The 18031-nt window shown below is 44.4% G+C and overlaps 1 protein-coding gene across 2 annotated transcripts; it reads right to left on the reverse strand.

Annotated features, from left to right (window-relative positions):
• Positions 1–234: 234 nt before the first annotated feature.
• LETMD1 (LETM1 domain containing 1) lies at positions 235–17784 on the reverse strand. Of its 2 annotated transcripts, none has more exons than XM_083729464.1 (9): positions 17517–17784; positions 11848–11999; positions 10246–10361; positions 7947–8029; positions 6091–6277; positions 3321–3422; positions 2835–2987; positions 1874–1970; positions 235–1295 (listed from the first exon to the last, which is right to left on the reverse strand). In XM_083729464.1, the coding sequence occupies exons 1-9, from the start codon at positions 17636–17638 to the stop codon at positions 1225–1227; spliced, it is 1083 nt and encodes a 360-aa protein (XP_083585590.1). In that variant the 5' UTR covers positions 17639–17784; the 3' UTR covers positions 235–1224. The 2 variants fall into 2 exon arrangements, with proteins under 2 accessions (XP_083585590.1, XP_083585591.1); XM_083729465.1 differs by lacking the exon at positions 17517–17784 and adding an exon at positions 12359–13019.
• Between the last annotated feature and the right edge of the window lie 247 nt (positions 17785–18031).

The raw sequence follows: 18031 nt of genomic DNA on the forward strand, positions 1-18031 counted from the left end.
AGGGACTTGTTTATCCAGCCCGTGGCAACTGCCGCCACTTCCGGGTCGGAGAAGCACCAGAAATTGCGTGTGCGCGTATGGTGCATGCTCCTCCGCCCTCTGTGAGTTGTCGCTCGAGACACCAGCCTGAGGCAAGGAAAGCTTGGAGACCCCTGGCTTTATGATCCCAGCACTGTGCCTCTCTAAGCTATTGCCAAGCTGTAAGAAAACAAGCAGTGTTCTAAACAATCCAGGTAAAATGTGAGATTGTCCTTTATTAGCTATCTTTAACAAAACATTCACCTCAGGTATAGCTGGACGTTCATTTACTTTTACGCGCTTCTCATGCATTTTATAATGACTGACTCAATCACTAGTCTACCACACACAATTTATATTACTATCTGGCCAGAATTCCAGCTTCTGGAGTGCAAGACTTGGCTTTTTTCTTTTTCCCCCACTTGGCTTTTAAGTATCGTGGCAGTAGTATTTAAGACTTGGAGGCACAGAAATGGATATTAAGTGCTTTGGGTAGAGATACTCCAATTAACTTGTGGAATTACCCTGTTGAATTCTGTAGGCTCTTAACACATCTGCCAACATGAAATGCACCTTCCATAATGCCCATGTGAGAGCACAGCTGTATCTTTCCTGCAGAAGAGCATGCCACTAACAGGATTTCAAACAAAAGTTGCAGCTCTGAAAAACGGGGTCCTATATTCAAAGTCTTGCAGCACACTGCAAACGCCCAGCAAAAGGCACTGAGCTACATGCAGCCTTGTTGATTGTAAAAGTGAAGTTTAAAAGGGGGAGGGTAACAGTATGGGAAAGTTCCTGACAGCTTTGTTACCCTTCAAAGTTACAAGGAAGTCAATCTTCAGCAGATGTTTTTACAAGAGACTTAAGCGGTGAAAAGAAGTACGGAATCATGCTGTGCCCACGAGGACATTCTGGAGCCAGATCTAAACAGAAATATTGTGGTCTTCTACAGTACAGGCATTTTGTCCAGGGCCATACTGGCAATTCTCTTGTCTCCCTCTACGGCAGGGGGAGGAATATTCAGCATAATGCAGTGTTTCCTCTACCCTCCTCTCAAGGCTAATAATTCAGTGGGAGATGCTTCTGCAGGGCTCCTGCTCATTGTATTTTAGTATAAGCAAAAATCCTTATCTCCCTCTGCTTCAGCCAAGAGTCACTGTCGCAGCATCTCTTCAGAAGTGGTCCACCAGTGAGGGGTGCCCTTAGTCAGCCCTTGGAAGAAGGAAAGTTGATAGAAAGCAAGACCATGCCATGTGCCAAGAGTGAAGTCTCAACATCTGGAAAGAGAAAAGTATGCATTGCATTTGTGTCTATTTGCGACATGTGCCAACCCTTCACTGTAAACTCTCATAGGGCTGGCCACAACAAACAATTCATAAAACGATCCAGTGCTTCTAAATAGAACCAAATCATAGCTAAAAGTAAAAAGGGGCTTCCCCTCCCACAATCTGTCACAGGAAAGTTTTTTAAAGAAAAGTTGTTTTTGCCTGGTATCAGGAGCTAATCAGTGTCTACACCAGCCTAATCTTGGTGTTTGTGTTTTGACTGGTCGATAGCTGGGAGGGCATATTCTTCCATTGCAGGGAGTTGGACTAGATGATCCTCAGGGTCCCTCCCAACTCTCTAATTCTATGATGCTGCCACTAAGAAGGCCCTATTCTGAATTATTTGCCTTCCAAACTTTGCTAGGCCATCTCTTTTGCAGCCAGGACAGTACAGGGGCAACAGGTACCTCTTCAGGTAAACACTGCAACAATAAGGATGGGTCAGAAGAGCAGCTGCTTCTAGTTGTGTGAGAGAGATTCAGTAAGGGCTCTAAGGGAAGCCCCACGTGGCCAAATTCAGGAAGGCTTACCTTTCAGCGAACAGGAGAGTGTGAGCCAGTGAGCCAGCCACAGCCTGCATGCCAGTGGGCTGAGGTGAACAGAATTCAAGCCACGGGTATAACAAGCCTGCAGAGAAGAGAGGCATTCTGTTGGATCAGAGAGACTTTCATTTGAAAAGCAACGGCTAAATGCAAGGACATTCACTGCTAAATTCTGACATTAAAAGCTGGTCTGGTGTGTGTGTGTTTTTAAGCCATTCAAGCTGTCCTCATTTGACATAAGACTGACATTACTATTTATGAAAAGGGTGACACTGTTACTGTGCAGTATAGCACAGCTTGTGGAATGTGGTCCACGACAGCTTTTAAGGCACAATAAATAGTCTTTTAAGGTTACCCTAAAGGTACGACGCAGGTGGCGCTGTGGGTTAAACCACAGAGCCTAGGACTCGCCTATCAGAAGGTTGGCGGTTTGAATCCCCGTGACGGGGTGAGCTCCCGTTGCTTGGTCCCTGCTCCTGCCAACCTAGCAGTTCAAAAGCACGTCAAAGTGCAAGTAGATAAAAAGGTACCACTCCAGCGGGAAGGTAAACGGCGTTTCCGTGCGTTGCTCTGGTTCGCCAGAAGCGGCTTAGTCATGCTGGCTACATGACCCAGAAGCTGTACACCAGCTCCCTCAGCCAGTAAAGTGAGATGAGCGTCGAAACCCCAGAGTCGGTCACAACTGGACCTAATGGTCAGGGGTCCCTTTACCTTTAAAGGTACGACACAGCTCAGTCAGTAGAGCACAAGACTCCTGATTTCAGGGTCATGGGTTTGAGCCCCACACCGGGCAAAAAGGTTCCTGCATTGCAGCGGGTTGGACTAGATGGCTCTCGTGGTTCCAGCTTTGATTCTAACCCTAGCATGCGAGAACTGGCACAGCCATGGTTAGTTCCTAGCCAGCAACACTGCACCTCAGTTTGCTACAGTATACAAAACTTCATCTCACCGCTTGCACTTCCTCATCGGTTAGCTGCCCCACACCCAGTTTCAGCATCGCTTGGTCCAGATGGTGCAGCTCTTTTATGTGGCTCTGCAAGCGGTATCTCAGGAAGAGAGATGGCAAGCGAGGAGTTAGGAACAAAACACGGCTTAGGACTTTCTGGGGGGAGAAGAGAAGACGGTGGGATTAAACTGCACGATGGTAGTCAGCAAAGCTTTTCAGAGCTGCCCTGCTTCCCCAGATCAAAATATGGCTAACAGGAGGTTACGATCATTCGCCTCCAAAAAGGCAGCACGTAAGGCAGCATAGATCAGTAATAGGTTTCAATTTAAGGAGAAGCAACTGTCTGTTGCACCTTAAGGAGTTATAGCTGGAAAGATTTATAGTCTTATTTTAAAAACTCCGTCAAAACCTAGGGGGGCTGCAGTTGGTGGCAATAGATTTAGCTGGGTCGTCAGTATAATCCCATTTAATTTCTGGAATGGCACTCACCAGCTGCTGAACCCTGAGTTGCTGGATGCCAAAGGGATGTCCCACAAATAAGGTCCTCACAGCTGTAAGTTCTCTTACATCTGGGTGGCATCCTTCCTGCACCTTGAAGATTAAGATATATCATTGGTAGAAAGAAAGAAAGAAAGAAAGAAAGAAAGAAAGAAAGAAAGAAAGAAAGAAAGAAAAGCACCATACTGCTTTCCAAGAATAAAAGAGGATGGGAATCTTGTAAAAACCTGAAAACCAATCCTGCTATAACATATAGCAGCTGAGAACATTTTCATTCCTGGAACAAATGAGAAGTTCCTGTTTGCTGTAGTCATTACACCCTTCCCAAATAAGTTGTTGTTGTTGTTAATAATAATACCCCACCCCACCCCTGGGTGGCTTCCAACACACATAAAAACATAATAAAACATCAAATATTTAAAACATCCTGATACAGGGCTGCCTTCAGATGTGTTCTAAAAGTTGTATAGTTATTTATCTCCTTGGCATCTGGTTTGGGGAGGGCATTCCACTCCACTGTCGAGAAGGCCCTCTGCCTGGTTTCCTGTAGCTTCACTTTTTGCAGTGAGGGAACCACCAGATGGGCTCTGAGAGGTGGACCTCAAGTAACTGGGCTGAATGATGGGGATGGAGACGCTCCTTCAGGTATACAGAGCCAAGGCTGTTTAGGGCTTCAAAGGTCAGCACTAACCCTTAACAGTGCTCTGCTTCGCCATTACCATGAGGAAAGTTGCTATGCCATATTACCTAGTTGTATTAATGGGATAGGTGCAACAGAATTACCGTATTTTTCGCTCTATAAGACGCACAAGACGCACCTCGTTTTTGGAGGAGGAAAACAAGAAAAAAAATATTCTGAATCTCAGAAGCCAGAACAGCAAGAGGGATCGCTGCGCAGTGAAAGCAGCAATCCCTCTTGCTGTTCTAGCTTCTGGGATAGCTGCGCAGCCTGCATTTGCTCCATAAGATGCACACACGTTTCCCCTTACTTTTTAGGAGGGAAAAAGTGAGTCATAGAGCAAAAAATACGGTAACCTTTTTTCTTGTTAGATGGGCATTTCTTCAGCTTAGATGGAAAACTATGCACACAGAGTATCTGACCAGTAAATACTTCATTAGGCCAACTAATAAATTGACTGACTGACTGACTGACTGACTGACTGACTGACTGACTGTATGCATGCAGATCAGGCCAAATTGAATTATTTCCTCTTATCCTTTATACAACTCACTTTGCAATATGTTTTCTAGAAGTTCAATCAGGTGGTTTCAAAACTAGACAGCTGCTGGCTGATGTGGAATTTGTTTTGTCGCCTTTAGGGTATATACACAATAGCTGACAGTTGTGGGCTACTTTTTTTTACCTAAAACAGTGCTGACTGCCCAAGGGCTATTTGGGTTTTGTTTTGGGGGGGGGGGTTGGTTATTTTGGGAGAAATGCATGATTAACTTATTCTTGGATTATCCTTTTTGAGCCGCATTGTAGTGGTCATTCGTTACAAACAATAAAATCTGACTGAGGGGGGGGGGACCCTCCACCAGTGTAGCTAATACCCACTGTTATTTAGTTCCTCCCTTCCAAAAACTGTCCCATAAAGAATAATAAAGGCCTGAATTTACTTCTTTTTCTTGTTGTCATCTACTAAAATTGCAAGCCATTATTATAAACTGACAAGTACTCAAGAGTGCATTGCCAGAAAGCCTCTGCATAAGTGACAAATCAGTAGACACAAGTATCAGAGCATCCTTTTCCTCGCCAGCATCTGCTAAGCCAACTATACAGTCTGGTCTCTTACCTGAATGACTTTTCTATACATGTTCGTATTCAGGTTAAGGTTGTTGTTTTTTTGTTTGTTTTTTTAAAAAAACTCTTTTTTATAATAATTTTTATTAAAGATTTTACATTACAAAAAATAAAAAAAACAGAAAAATCCAACGAAAATTGTTAAAAACAATCCTTCTTTCCATCTCCTTAATTTTCATTTACTTGTTTCTCGGACCTCCTCATACCACCCTTTTTTGTATTCCAAATCAAATTATTAATTCAACAATTTCTTTCCCTCTTTTTGTTACCCAAATCTTATTCTTAATTTATTACAATCTTAGATTTTTACTTATATAAACCCATTTTTTCATATTCTTTTAACCCATCACAGCTAGAAACCACTTAGTTTAAAAAAAAAACAACTCTCTGGAATGACTTTAAAACTGTATAATTAAGGTTTCAGAAGTTTGCAGTATGTTGCTCACATGACAACAGGAAAGTAGAATATAGACATCATGAAATTGGTAGTGATGAGCCAACTCTCAATATAAAAAGCATAAAGGACCCCTGACCATTAGGTCCAGTCGTGACCAACTCTGGAGTTGCGGCGCTCATCTCGCTTTATTGGCCGAGGGAGCTGGCATACAGCTTCTGGGTCATGTGGCCAGCAGGACTAAGCCGCTTCTGGCGAACCAGAGCAGCACACAGAAACGCCATTTAACTTCCCGCTGGAGCGGTACCTATTTATCTACTTGCACTTTGACGTGCTTTCGAACTGCTAGGTTGGCAGGAGCAGGGACTGAGCAACGTGAGCTCACCCCGTCGCGGGGATTTGAACCGCTGACTTTCTGATCAGCAAGTCCTAGGCTCTGTAGTTTAACCCACAGCACCACCCACATCCATTAACTCTCAATATACAAAAGCCTTATTTCTGCAAAGCAAGACATGCCCAAAGACTGCCTCTCTATCAGCTGGGGTTGGGTGGTAATTAGATACCTTTTTGCAGAGATCTAGCATCTGTTTCTGAAGCTGGGAATCAGCTAGGGAGCGAGAGAGGTTCATTAGACCATCAACCGCTTCTGGGTATGCCTCCTTTCTCATATTGTGGTAGGTGTCCAGAAATTCAGCTTCTTGTTTGGAAGTCCAGAAGTGGCGTATCAAGAGTTGTCTTGGGAACAGATACCTTGGGAAGGAAAGATTGTCAAGAAGATACACATTTCAAAACCAAGACACAGCTGTGTATCAAAGAACATTCAAATCTGGGCCCCAGGAACCCAAATTCTGCATTTTGCAGCTTCTGTTGATTTTGTGGGATTTGCCTATTTTATACACATTTGACTGCTTCTTCCAGCCAAGACAAGGAGCAACCAGTTATGTGTTGGCTGAAACCTCACCCCCTGACAAGCAGAAGCCCTACTGAACTTTGCTTCTGCAAGCTTAACTAGACCTTGTCCACAGACTTTCAAGTTACCTTCATTTATTTTAAAATGAAATATTTTAATTAAAAAAACCCCCAATGTTTTCAGAATGCCTAGTAGACCATTTTCTCCCTCATGAAATCTACCTGGCAACTTGAAACAATCTCCTGATGCCTTTCTCTAGATTCTTCTGCCTTCAAAAAAACCAGGCACTGCAGGATTTTAGAACTACTTTTGTCAGTTGTGATATAATCTGTTTCTTGTTAAAGTTCACATTAAGAGATTATCAAGCCTATACGGCAGGCATCCCCAAACTCAGCCCTCCAAATGACTACAACTCCCATCTTCCCTAGTTAACAGGACCAGTGGTCAGGGATGATGGGAACTGTAGTCCCAAAACATCTGGAGGGCCGAGTTTGGAGATGCCTGCTATAGAGCATGCTAGGCTGTGATCCGGGGCTGTTAAGAGCAAGCCTCAAACATAAATGATGTTATCTTTACCTGTTTTTAACTCCCAAGCTGAAAACACCTATTTGGAACAGACCAAGGAAGGGGTGGGGGAGCTGCTTAAAGGTGAGGCCTGCCCCCCCCTTAAAAAAAAGTTCCGGGGGGAGGGGGGTTTAAAGCAGTTTGGGAGTTCTGTTGGGAAAACAACAGAGATGGTAAATGTTCAGAAAAAATGTGGGAGGGTGCACAATTGCTGCACGATGAATTGCCACCCAGAGAAATTCACCAAAAATAATCCCTTTAGACTTAGGCTACGCATGGGGAGAGAATACAATGTGGAGTTGTGACTAGGGAAGCAGAGGCTCAGAAGAGTCAGGGCTTGATCCCACCCCCAGTGATTAATAAGATATGAATATGCTTTTGCAATCTTATTTTGGTACCTGCTAAAACACAAAGCAAGGGACGCAGGTGACGCTGTGGGTTAAACCAAAGAGCCTAGGACTTGCCAATCAGAAGGTCGGCGGTTCAAATCCCTGTGACGGGGTGAGCTCGCGTTGCTCGGTCCCTGCTCCTGCCAACCTAGCAGTTTGAAAGCACATCAAAGCGCAAGTAGATAAATAGGTACCGCTCCAGCGGTAAGGTAAACAGCGTTTCCGTGTGCTGCTCTGGTTTGCCAGAAGCGGCTTAGTCATGCTGGCCACATGACCCGGAAGCTGTACGCCGGCTCCTTCGGCCAATAAAGTGAGATGAGCGCCGCAACTCCAGAGTCGGCCATGACTGGACCTAATGGTCAGGGGTCCCTTTACCCTTTACCTTTACCTAAAACACAAATCTGTACTCTAACAAGCTCTTCATCAAAGAGCAGTGCAGGTAAGTGATGAGAGGGAGAGAGAGAGAGACAACCCCCCACTACTGTTGCCAAGCATTCACCCTCTCACAGTTAAGCGCAAGGACCTTTCATCTGAACAGGCGCACAGTTGTACTTACATGAGCAAAAGAACCAGGTAGTTGGCAAAGGGAGGAAGAGAAAGAATCCCAACTGGAATGGCCTTGATCAGATCTCTGCGAAACTTCAAAAATGCTTAGTCAGTAGAGCTGCCGTGCACACACCCAAAACTACTGCAACGGTGAGGAAAATGCACATATAAAGGGACTGATGGAGCAGTGGCATGCAAGGGACCAATGCTGCGTACTCTGGCATTTTATATGCCTCAAGGCTGTGCCTATTTTTGTCTCTCGCAAACTTAGTAACTATGGATGCTATATCATGGGTAGGCAAACTAAGGCCTGGGGGCCGGATCTGGTCCAATCACCTTCTAAATCCGGCCCGCGAACGATCCGGGAATCAGCGTGTTTTTACATGAATAAAATGTGTCCTTTTATTTAAAATGCATCTCTGGGGTATTTATGGGGCCTGCCTGGTGTTTTTACATGAGTAGAATGTGTGCTTTTATTTAAAATGCATCTCTGGGTTCTTTGTGGGGCATAGGAATTCGTTGTTTTTCAAAATATAGTCCGCCCCCCCCCCAATGTCTGAGGGACAGTGGACCAGCCCCCTGCTGAAAAAGGTTGCTGACCCCTGTGCTATATGGATGCCATTTGGTAGCTTCTTATTAAAGTGGTAGCATTTTTTTTGCAGCGAGAAAACACTATTCATATGTGGTATCAGGTATGAGGCAGCTAGAGACATGGCTGCCAAGGCACAACCAGGAACCTTAAAGTGCGCTCCAGATTGTGCATTGGCAGTGGAAAATAGGCTACAATTTTACTGCCCGTCACCTGACTGGGATGGGAGAAAAATAGGTCTTCTATATGAAATAATTATGCTGCAGCCAATGGACAATGCCATGCAATAATGTGTCTTTCTTTACACCTGCTTTTTCTGTTGGTTATTTTCCATATGTGGACCTCCACACACACATCAGCAACACTTTATTGACCTGTGACCTACATCCAGTCCGCTATGTCTATATCTGTTATACAGCTGTCCATGGTGATGATGTTAGACTGACAACCTTTATGTAAATGTCACTTAGCTCCATGTTGCAACACAACACAACACAACACATTGCGTTTGAAAAAGGAGAAAACCTCCCCTACCTCAGCTTTCCTTTGTTTGAATAAAAGTGTTTAGATGGAATCTTTCAAGAATAAGAACCCAAATTTCAGCCCTTCTTCTCTACACAGAAACATTTTTACTCTAACTCAGCCCAACAATATGATAAATGTTCAGGCAAGGAAGAAATAAATGCATCGGGTGAAGGTTGGCAGAAATCAAGCAGAGCTGCCAGACTTTGTTTATTTGCTTTTGCTGAAGTACAGAAACCTCTTAATTAATCTACCCTAGAAGCAGTAAATATTAGTCCACCTATTTGTATTAGTATAGTGGATCCTCACAAAAGTTGCACGTGGTTCTTGCTTATCGATTCAGAAGCTCTCAATGTGTTTACATAGTGTAGTGGGACAGGGAGACCTGGCTTCAAATTCCCGTTCGGCTCTTAAGTTGGTTGGCTGACCTTGGGGAGTCCCTCTACAATGACACCCACACAGCACCTAACTTGTCTTTTTTAAAAGATGTGGTGATAGAAAGGGAGAGGGACCATGCATATTGCCCTATGCTCCTTGAAGGAAAGTCAGGATAAGATACAGTAGGAGAAATAAATCCCAATTGAGGGATGGGGAGAAGGCAGGTAGTAGTTAGTTACTCTGTTGCTGTGGATTTATTTCTGTATTCTTTCATTTAAAAAAAACCCAAACCAATTCTATCTATGGAGTTATATTTTTCATCTGTACAAATTTTACAGTAATGCCCTCCTGCAAAAAAGAAGTAAATCCAGAAAGCAAATGGAATGCACAATTGTACATTTTGACCAGAGGATGGGTTGTTTTTTAGCAGACGGGGAGAAAGGCCAGCAAAATAACCCAGTGTTAACTCACAATTCATTAGGAGGAAACTGCAATATTTGAGACAAGGGAGCAGTCACTCATTCATGCCATTTCAGAATGAAACCGAGTTTAGAAAATCAACATCGCATCGAACAGAAGCAAACATGCTTCCAATGCAGGTATGTCCCCGAACTGAACATTTTTCTTGTCAACCCTATTTGATTATCTTGTGAAACTCCTCAGTGTACGAGATGGGAAGTTGCTAGACAGCTAGAGCATCTTAGGTGGGCTCCTCACATAGGAAGGGCGGCAGCTGCACAACAGTGGAAACTACCAAGTGTCGCTTGAAATCAGTTTGATTTGTTGACTACCATTGTTACAGACAAAAGTAAAAGCCTACCTGTCTTAGTCTCTCCATCTCCCTGTATGGAAGTTGATGGAACTGGATCTTTCTATATGACATGTTTGCCTTTATTCTTCTTATTTCTTTCATTTCTGTAAAGAATATCCAAAATCCTGTGGAAAATACAGAAATATTTTCAGATCTGGAACTGTTCTCCCTGAATGTTCAACCTCATGCCAAAGTCCTTCCCAAGCCTTTTACCTAAGAATAGAGTATCACTGCATAAAGAACAGGGCTAGGGAAGCTCTGACCCTCCAGATGCTGCTGAACTACAACACGGCTCCCAGCATGCATGGCAAATGGCCGCGGAAGATGGGCATTGTAGTTCAGCAAAATCTGGAGGACCAAGGACTCCCACAACTGGCATAAAGTAACACATACATGAATATTACATCTCTGTCTCTCCCTTGCCTTAAATGATTCTTCTGACCCCTCTTAATCCCATCCTCTTTGTAAAACTCCAGCCAGCTAAATTGTTTTCTTTGCTTTAATAGTGTCAGGACATCATAGGGAAAGCCCAAATGCCTTGGCTAGGTTAGGTTTTTCACAGCCTAACCTCTGTCTAAGGCTGCCATGAGGGTAAAAGGACATGTCCCTTGCACGCCATTCAGAGCTTCTCAGAAGCAAGAGATAATGGGATAATGTTTTCTAAGCTCTAAAACAGGTTTTGTCTTCTCTCTCTTGCTATGCCTCTTACACATGAGCTTCTAACACATTACTACTTCCTTCTCTCTAATCCTGCAGAATCCACTGCCTTCTTCTACAGAGGGTCTTAAATTCTTCTCGCTCCTGCCTTTCCTTACTACAGCTATAATTTTGCTGGATGTACACGGAACTGCCTTCACTCAGACTCTTAACATGTTATTCCCCACCCCAAAAATTACACCATGGACTGTTTTTTTTGCAGATTTTTTTTTCCAGCAGGAACAAGCAACGGAAAGCTTCCATGCTCTCCTTTCTCATTCTGAGCTCTTGAGGCTGAAATGGAAATTTTTGTTCCAAACTCTAAACAAACACAATTCCTTTTGAATTCCAAACTCATAAGAATTATGCTTCATAAGTCTAGGGTTTACGAGAAGAAATAGGATAAAGCCATGGTTTGCAATCCTGGCATCACAAACCATAGGAGGGGGTGTTTTAGAAGCACAGTTCTCCAAAAGTGGACCTCGCGGGAAACCACAATTTATTTAAAATAAAAAAGGAAGCTTTCAATCTCCTATTTATTGGCTCAAAAAAGAACCAGACAGAAGGGTGTGTGAGCATACGCGTGGTTGAGGCTTCCGGCAGCTTGTCCTTATAGCAGGACACCAGTTTCCCATTATACCTGAAATGGGTCTGTGCAAACACACAAACATGATGCTACAAATGTCATCCATTATTGATACAAGAACTTGTTTCTTCATTCTCACTGTAACATGAACCTCCGCCATCCCTATTGAGAAACGGCACCCAGAAGATAAGGAGTCCCCACCTAGGGATGGGTTAGAAGTAAAGAAACTACTTTACACTGACAGATGCATAAGCGTTTTGTTCTTAAGGATCACATTCCTCCCGGAATCATGAAACGTGCACAAAGGTGTTTTTTTAATGAAAACCCACCTTTCAAGAAGGTTGAATATAGCTGGTAGAAACGTGGGAATGTTCTTTCCAAAAACCTTTCATATTTCTCATTCAGGTATTTGACTTTTGAAACCAAAGCAGAGAGTGGTTTTTTGGAATTTGCGTTTGCAGAAAATTGGCACACTGGAGGTCTGAAACAAAGGAAAGTACATGCAAGCCTTGAGTTCTATTGCCACGTATTTCAAGCCCTTTAGAATACAAAAAGGAAGTCACAACTACAATAGCTAATAAACGGGTATGTGGTGAGCAGCAGCATCTGACTGATGCACAGTCTAAGAGCTTAGCAATAAACTAGCCTGTTATGGCCACAATGCAAAAAGATGGGGGGGGGGGGGGAATCCATAGGCTATTTCAGGGATAAATGAAGATGAGGTTATGTGCATAATTTTTTCCACTTGCTAATTTTGCCTAATTGCTACCAAAGTACACATTAACCTAGGGGTCATGTATTGTTGGGTTTACACCTATGAATAAGAATAGCAATAAATACCTTCTTAAACAGATGCTGTTCTTGATTAACAACATGAGACTATCATTTTAAAAGTCGGCTGTCAGGAGAATAAAAATGAAACTTGTTTTCTGTAGGAAGACACACAAATGCAAAGGGCAAGTATATTTTTATAGACTTGATTCCTGGAATTACATTATTGCAGGGAAGAATTTGCTTTTGTTTTATACATTAATATGTCTTGCATTCACAAAATGCATACATGAAGTGCAGTTCTAGGTGCTCATTAAAATTTATCAATTAGGGCTGCCAAATGATTAAATAACTTTTAATTAACCGATTAATCAATTTAGACAGCTTATTAATCAACTACATTTTTCCAAAACATCAGAATAGTTCAAAATCAGAATGCCAGAAGGACACCATCAATTTCATAACCAGGGGTTTCCCTGTATTTTCCTCCTAGTGAGAGATTTCTACAAACTGAGGTTACGGCTGATTGGCAAGGCAACCTACAATTTTTGTCATTCTTTATTACAGCAGAAAATCAGAACCCAAACAGCAGCACTGAAAGATAAAAGGTGTGACATTTAGTCTGAACCCTACAAATAAAAGTTGCCCACCTTTGTTGATCTGCTAAAGCTTTACAGGACAATCTTAACCACGTCTACTTGGAAGGAAATCAATGGGGCTTTGTCTCAGAGGAAGACAATCCTATACATTCTAGGTAAAGGTCAAGGGACCCCTGACCATTAGGTCCAGTCGTGACCGACTCTGGGGTTGCGGCGCTCATCTCGCTTTATTGGCCGAGGGAGCCGGCGTACAGCCAGCATGTGGCCAGCATGTCTAAGCCGCTTCTGGCGAACCAGAGCAGCGCACGGAAATGCCGTTTACCTTCCCGCAGGAGCGGTACCTATTTATCTACTTGCACTTTGACGTGCTTTCGAACTGCTAGGTTGGCAGGAGCCTATCCATTCTACCTATCAATTAAACATAATTCATAGCCCCTCTCTTGATGCTAATCCATACAAACTGGATATCTTTCTTTATATGGTCCTCCCATCAGATGTTAAGGACCTGACTTTTAGAAAACATCAGAAGGCAGCCTTGTATCAGGAGGTTTTTAATGTTTAAGGTCTTACTATGTTTTTACATGTACTGTAAGCCACCCAGAGTGGCTGGGGAAATAATAATAATAATAATAATAATAATAATAATAATAATAATAATGTATTGTTTTATGTATTTTTGTTGTAAACTGCTTTGATAATTCATATGAAATAGTGGTATACTGTAGAAATATTTTTATGCTGCCTGCCTGAGTCAACGTTACAGTGGCCAGTAAACATCTCCGATAAAGTGAAAGCAACATCACCTCCAGAATTAGAACAGCCTGGGAGGTCTCGAGGGAGGTTACCATAGATGCCCTTCTGAATGTTGTGAAGGAGCCATCCAAGGCAAGAAAATACACTTCTACCAAGCTCAGTTAGCCCAATAATAAATTATTAGTTTTCAATTTTGTGTGTTTGTGTGTGTAACCTGTGTCTTTAACTGCTACATAATCAACAGGAACTTATCTTACTCGGCATTCCTGAGTTCCTGGCATATGAGCCATACCCAAAAAAAGTGGCTGCCCTAACCAACCCATCTTTCACTAACCATCTTGCAAGAAATAGGTTTCCATTTTAAGCGATCTTGGAAGGAAAAGCAGATATCACCCAGTTCAAATGCGGTCTTCCCAAAGCCAATCTGCAGGAACATTTTCAGCTGTTTGACACACGGTTCAGAATGAGATGGTCTGCACTACTTCAAACCGCACATGGAGTACAGTTTTAAATCTAGGGCACAGTAGGGAGAAAGCAGGTTCACATAGAGCCTCCTTGCTGAATTAAGATGAAGAAGAACGATGCATTTTTAAAAAATGGTATTCCTTCTTCCTGCTGTATACAATAGTACCAGCCATTCTACAAGATTTTGCTGCACAAGTAAATCCAGCCACGTATCTGCTTTACACATGCAAAAGAAAGTGGGAGAACAGACTGTATTTCTTTCAGGTTCAGACTGTGTAAGTGAAACGGTATTATTGTTCCCTTGCATTAAAACTGTTAATACATAAATCCAAGCATCTATGTAAATAGAATAGTGTTGCATGGAGTTACCTTTACTTTGAACTGAAATGATTGGGCTTTTTTTTTTTTATGCAAGGAGCCTGTGTGCTCTCCAAAATGCATAGCAACCAGAATTGTGACAGGGATGGAGCAACTCCCCGGTGAGGAAATGTTACAACATTTGGGGCTTTTAAGTTAAGACAAAAGGTGAGCATAAAATTATACATGGCATGAAGAAAGTAGATAAGATGTTTTCCTCCTCTCGTAACATTCAGTCAAAGAAGCTGAATGTTGGAAGATACAAGACAGGCAAAAAAAAAAAAAGTACGGTACTTCTTCACACAGCTGGAACTACGGAATTCACTCGCTCAAGAGTCTGCAATGGCCACCAACCCAGATGGCTTTAAAAGAGGATTAGGACAAATTCATCTAGGGTCAAGCTGTCAGTGGCTACTAGTTACAATGGTTATACTGTATTCTGTCTCCACTGTTGAGACCAGTATGCCTTTGGATCATAGCTGTCAACCTTCCCTTTTTTTGCGGGAAATTCCCTTATTCCAGCGCCGTTTCCCGCTGCTATCCCGGATTGTTAGATATCCCATAGACTGTCCCCGGGACAGGTAGGCTGCTGATCCCTTATTTTCAAATCTGAAAGTTGGCAGCTATGCTTTGGATACCAGTTGTTGGAAATCGCAGGAGGGGAGTGCTGTTGCACTCAAAGTCTTGCTTTTGGGGTTCCCACATGCGTCTGGCTGGCCGCTGTGTGAAGCTGAGCCTTTAGCCTGATCCAGGATGGCTCTTACGTTTTACTTGGTGGAAAACTCAAAAACAGCCTGACAATGTTTCAGGTGGCAGGGGATTTTTCGTGCTCCCTCACATCCAGAAACTCTGGGGTGGGGGTGACTAGGAAGAAGCAGGTGTAGTTCAGAATCCCGTATACCATAATGAGATATGGCGACTCCTTGTTTTTGCCTCCCTGGAAACTGCCATGGTGCAATTGTTGCTTGTGTGCTTACTTGCTTCAGAGGTGCAAAATGTGTGGCCCTCCATATGCTGTTGGAGAACAGTTCCCCTCACCTCCCCCACCCCCAACGAACAACTGGCCACCATGGCTGGACCTCATGGGAATACAACATGGGAGGGGAGACACACCAGAAGGTTGGTAGCCTTTCTCAAACTTGCCCCTCCCCCCAGTCACTCCCATCATCCCTAGCTAGCAGGACCAGCGGTCAAGGATAATGGGAGATGTAGTCCAGCAACCACTGAGGGGATAGCTCAGATGGTAGAGCAGAAGACTCTTAACTCCAGGACTGCGGCTTTGGTCAAAAGATTCCCTCATCACAGTGGGTTGGAGCAGATCAGTGTTTCCCAAACTTGTGTCTCCAGACGTTTTTTGGACCACAACTCCCATCATCTCTTGCTATCAGGGCCAGTGGTCAGGGATGATGGGAACTGCATACCAAAATCAGCTGGAGACCCAGGTTTTGTTGCTAGAAACAACTGAATCCCCTTGCTTCAAAAATAACTGACTGACCAGTGTCAATAATACTAACTGACCTGTGTCAATAATAATGGCTGGCCTGCGTCTTTGTTGTGGTACAGTGGTACCTCGGGTTAAGTACTTAATTCATTCCGGAGGTCCATTCTTAACCTGAAACTGTTCTTAACCTGAAGCACCACTTTAGCTAATGGGGCCTGACACGCCGCCGCAACACGATTTCTGTTCTCATCCTGAGGCAAAGTTCTTAACCCGACGTACTATTTCTGGGTTAGCGGAGTCTGTAACCTGCAGCATATGTAACCTGAAGCGTATGTAACCCAAGGTACCACTGTAATTCAGGGTTTCCCAAACTTGGGTTTCTAGCTGTTTTTGGACTACATCTCCCATCATCCCTAGCTACCAAGACCAGTGGTTAGGGATAATAATAATAATTTATTATTTATACCCCACCCATCTGGCTGGGTTTTCCCAGCCACTCTGGGCAGCTTCCAATAAAATATTAAAATACAGTAGCCCGTCAAACATTAAAAACTTCCCTAAACAGGGCTGCCTTCAGATGTCTTCTAAAAGTCAGATAGTTGTTTATTTATTTGACATCTGATGGGAGGGCGTCCACAGGTAAGGCCCTCTGCCTGGTTCCCTGTAAGTTGGCTTCTCACAGTGAGGAAACCGCCAGGACCCTCAGCACTGGGAACTGTAGTCCAAAAACAAGACCCAAGTTTGGGAAATGTGGCCGTCGCGGTCCCTTCCAGCTCTGCAATTTTAACACCCCCAGGGGCCAAAGTTGAGAAAGGTTTTGAGCTTTTTCTGTTGTGCGCTGCCTTGGGATCGGTATGCAAATTTAATGCATGATAAGGAAATTTAATACATGATAAGGAAACGGTGAAAGCAGCCACGGAATTAAAAGATGCCTGCTTCTTGGGAGAAAAGCAATGACAAACCTCGACAGCATCTTAAAAAGTAGAGACATCACCTGGCCGACAAAGGTCTGTATAGTTAAAGCTATGGTTTTCCAATAGTGATGTACGGAAGTGAGTGCTGGACCATAAAGAAGGCTGATCGCCGAAGAATTGATGCTTTTGAATTATGGGGCTGGAGGAGACTCTTGAGAGTCCCATGGACTGCAAGAAGATCAATCCTACCCATTCTTAAGGAAATCAGCCCTGAGTGCTCACTGGAAGGACAGATCCTGAAGCTGAGGCTCCAATACTCATGAGAAGAGAAGACTCCCTGGAAAAGACCCTGATGTTGGGAAAGATGGAGGGCACAAGGAGAAGGGGACGACAGAGGACGAGATGGTGGGACAGTGTTCTCGATGAGTTTGACCAAACTGCGGGAGGCAGTGGAAGACAGGGGTGCCTGGCGTGCTCTGGTCCAGGGGGTCACGAAGAGTCGGACACGACTAGACGACAACAAGGAAATGACAGCAGCTCACCTGGGGACACCGCCCGCCGCCCCCGCTGGAGGTGGCAGGAACCTGCCCTGCCTCCCCCTGACCCCGCTGCAGGCGGGAGGGCGGCGCCCTGAGGGGTCTCCTCGGCGCCCCCTGAGTCGGGGCTCTGGGTTCCCCTCCCCCCCCCCAAGGACTCACCTCAGCCCCGGCCACGGGGGAGGCTCCGCCGGGCGCAGAGCCAGGTAGAGCGAGGCGGCGGGCGCAGGGACTCCGCCGGCCCGGCAGCGCCCGCGCAGCACCAGCCGCAGCACCAGCGCCATCCTGCCAGGGCGCCTGAGGAGAAGAAGGAGGGCGCGGAAAGAGCGCGGAGGTCCGGGCAGGAAGCCAAGAAAGCGACGACGACGACCCCGGGAAACGGGCCACGTGATTACTACGGGCGGAAGGAGGCTCGGCGGAAGGAAAGCCAGCGGAACTCTCCTTCTTTCCCCGCCTCCTTCGGTACACGTGACCATAGGCGGAAATGGGACGCGCGGAAAGAGGAACTTCTTTCCCCTCTCCGGCGTGAGAACCTCGGGACCCGGATGTTGGGGCTTTTCTACGGGGGGGGGGGGCGGTTTGCTTGGGCGTTTGGTTGAATGGGACTGAGTTCTAAGTTGGGAGTTTTGAGTTTCGCATACCCTCCAACAAATAGGGCGTCCCATTCCATAATGATA

The sequence above is a fragment of the Podarcis gaigeae genome (assembly GCF_964106915.1).
Source record: "Podarcis gaigeae genome assembly, chromosome: 2".
NCBI classification, from domain to species: Eukaryota; Metazoa; Chordata; class Lepidosauria; order Squamata; family Lacertidae; genus Podarcis; species Podarcis gaigeae.

Bases quoted from the DNA above. Each gene is read 5' to 3' on its own strand.
- LETMD1 (XM_083729464.1), bottom strand. From the start codon at position 17,638: ATGGCGCTGGTGCTGCGGCTGGTGCTGCGCGGGCGCTGCCGGGCCGGC. The intron at 10,362-11,847 runs GTGGGTTTTCAT...TATTTTCCACAG, and splicing joins ATATTCAACCTTCTTGAAAG to GATTTTGGATATTCTTTACA. The intron at 1,971-2,834 runs GTGAGATGAAGT...TCTTCTCTGCAG, and splicing joins CCGATGAGGAAGTGCAAGCG to GCTTGTTATACCCGTGGCTT.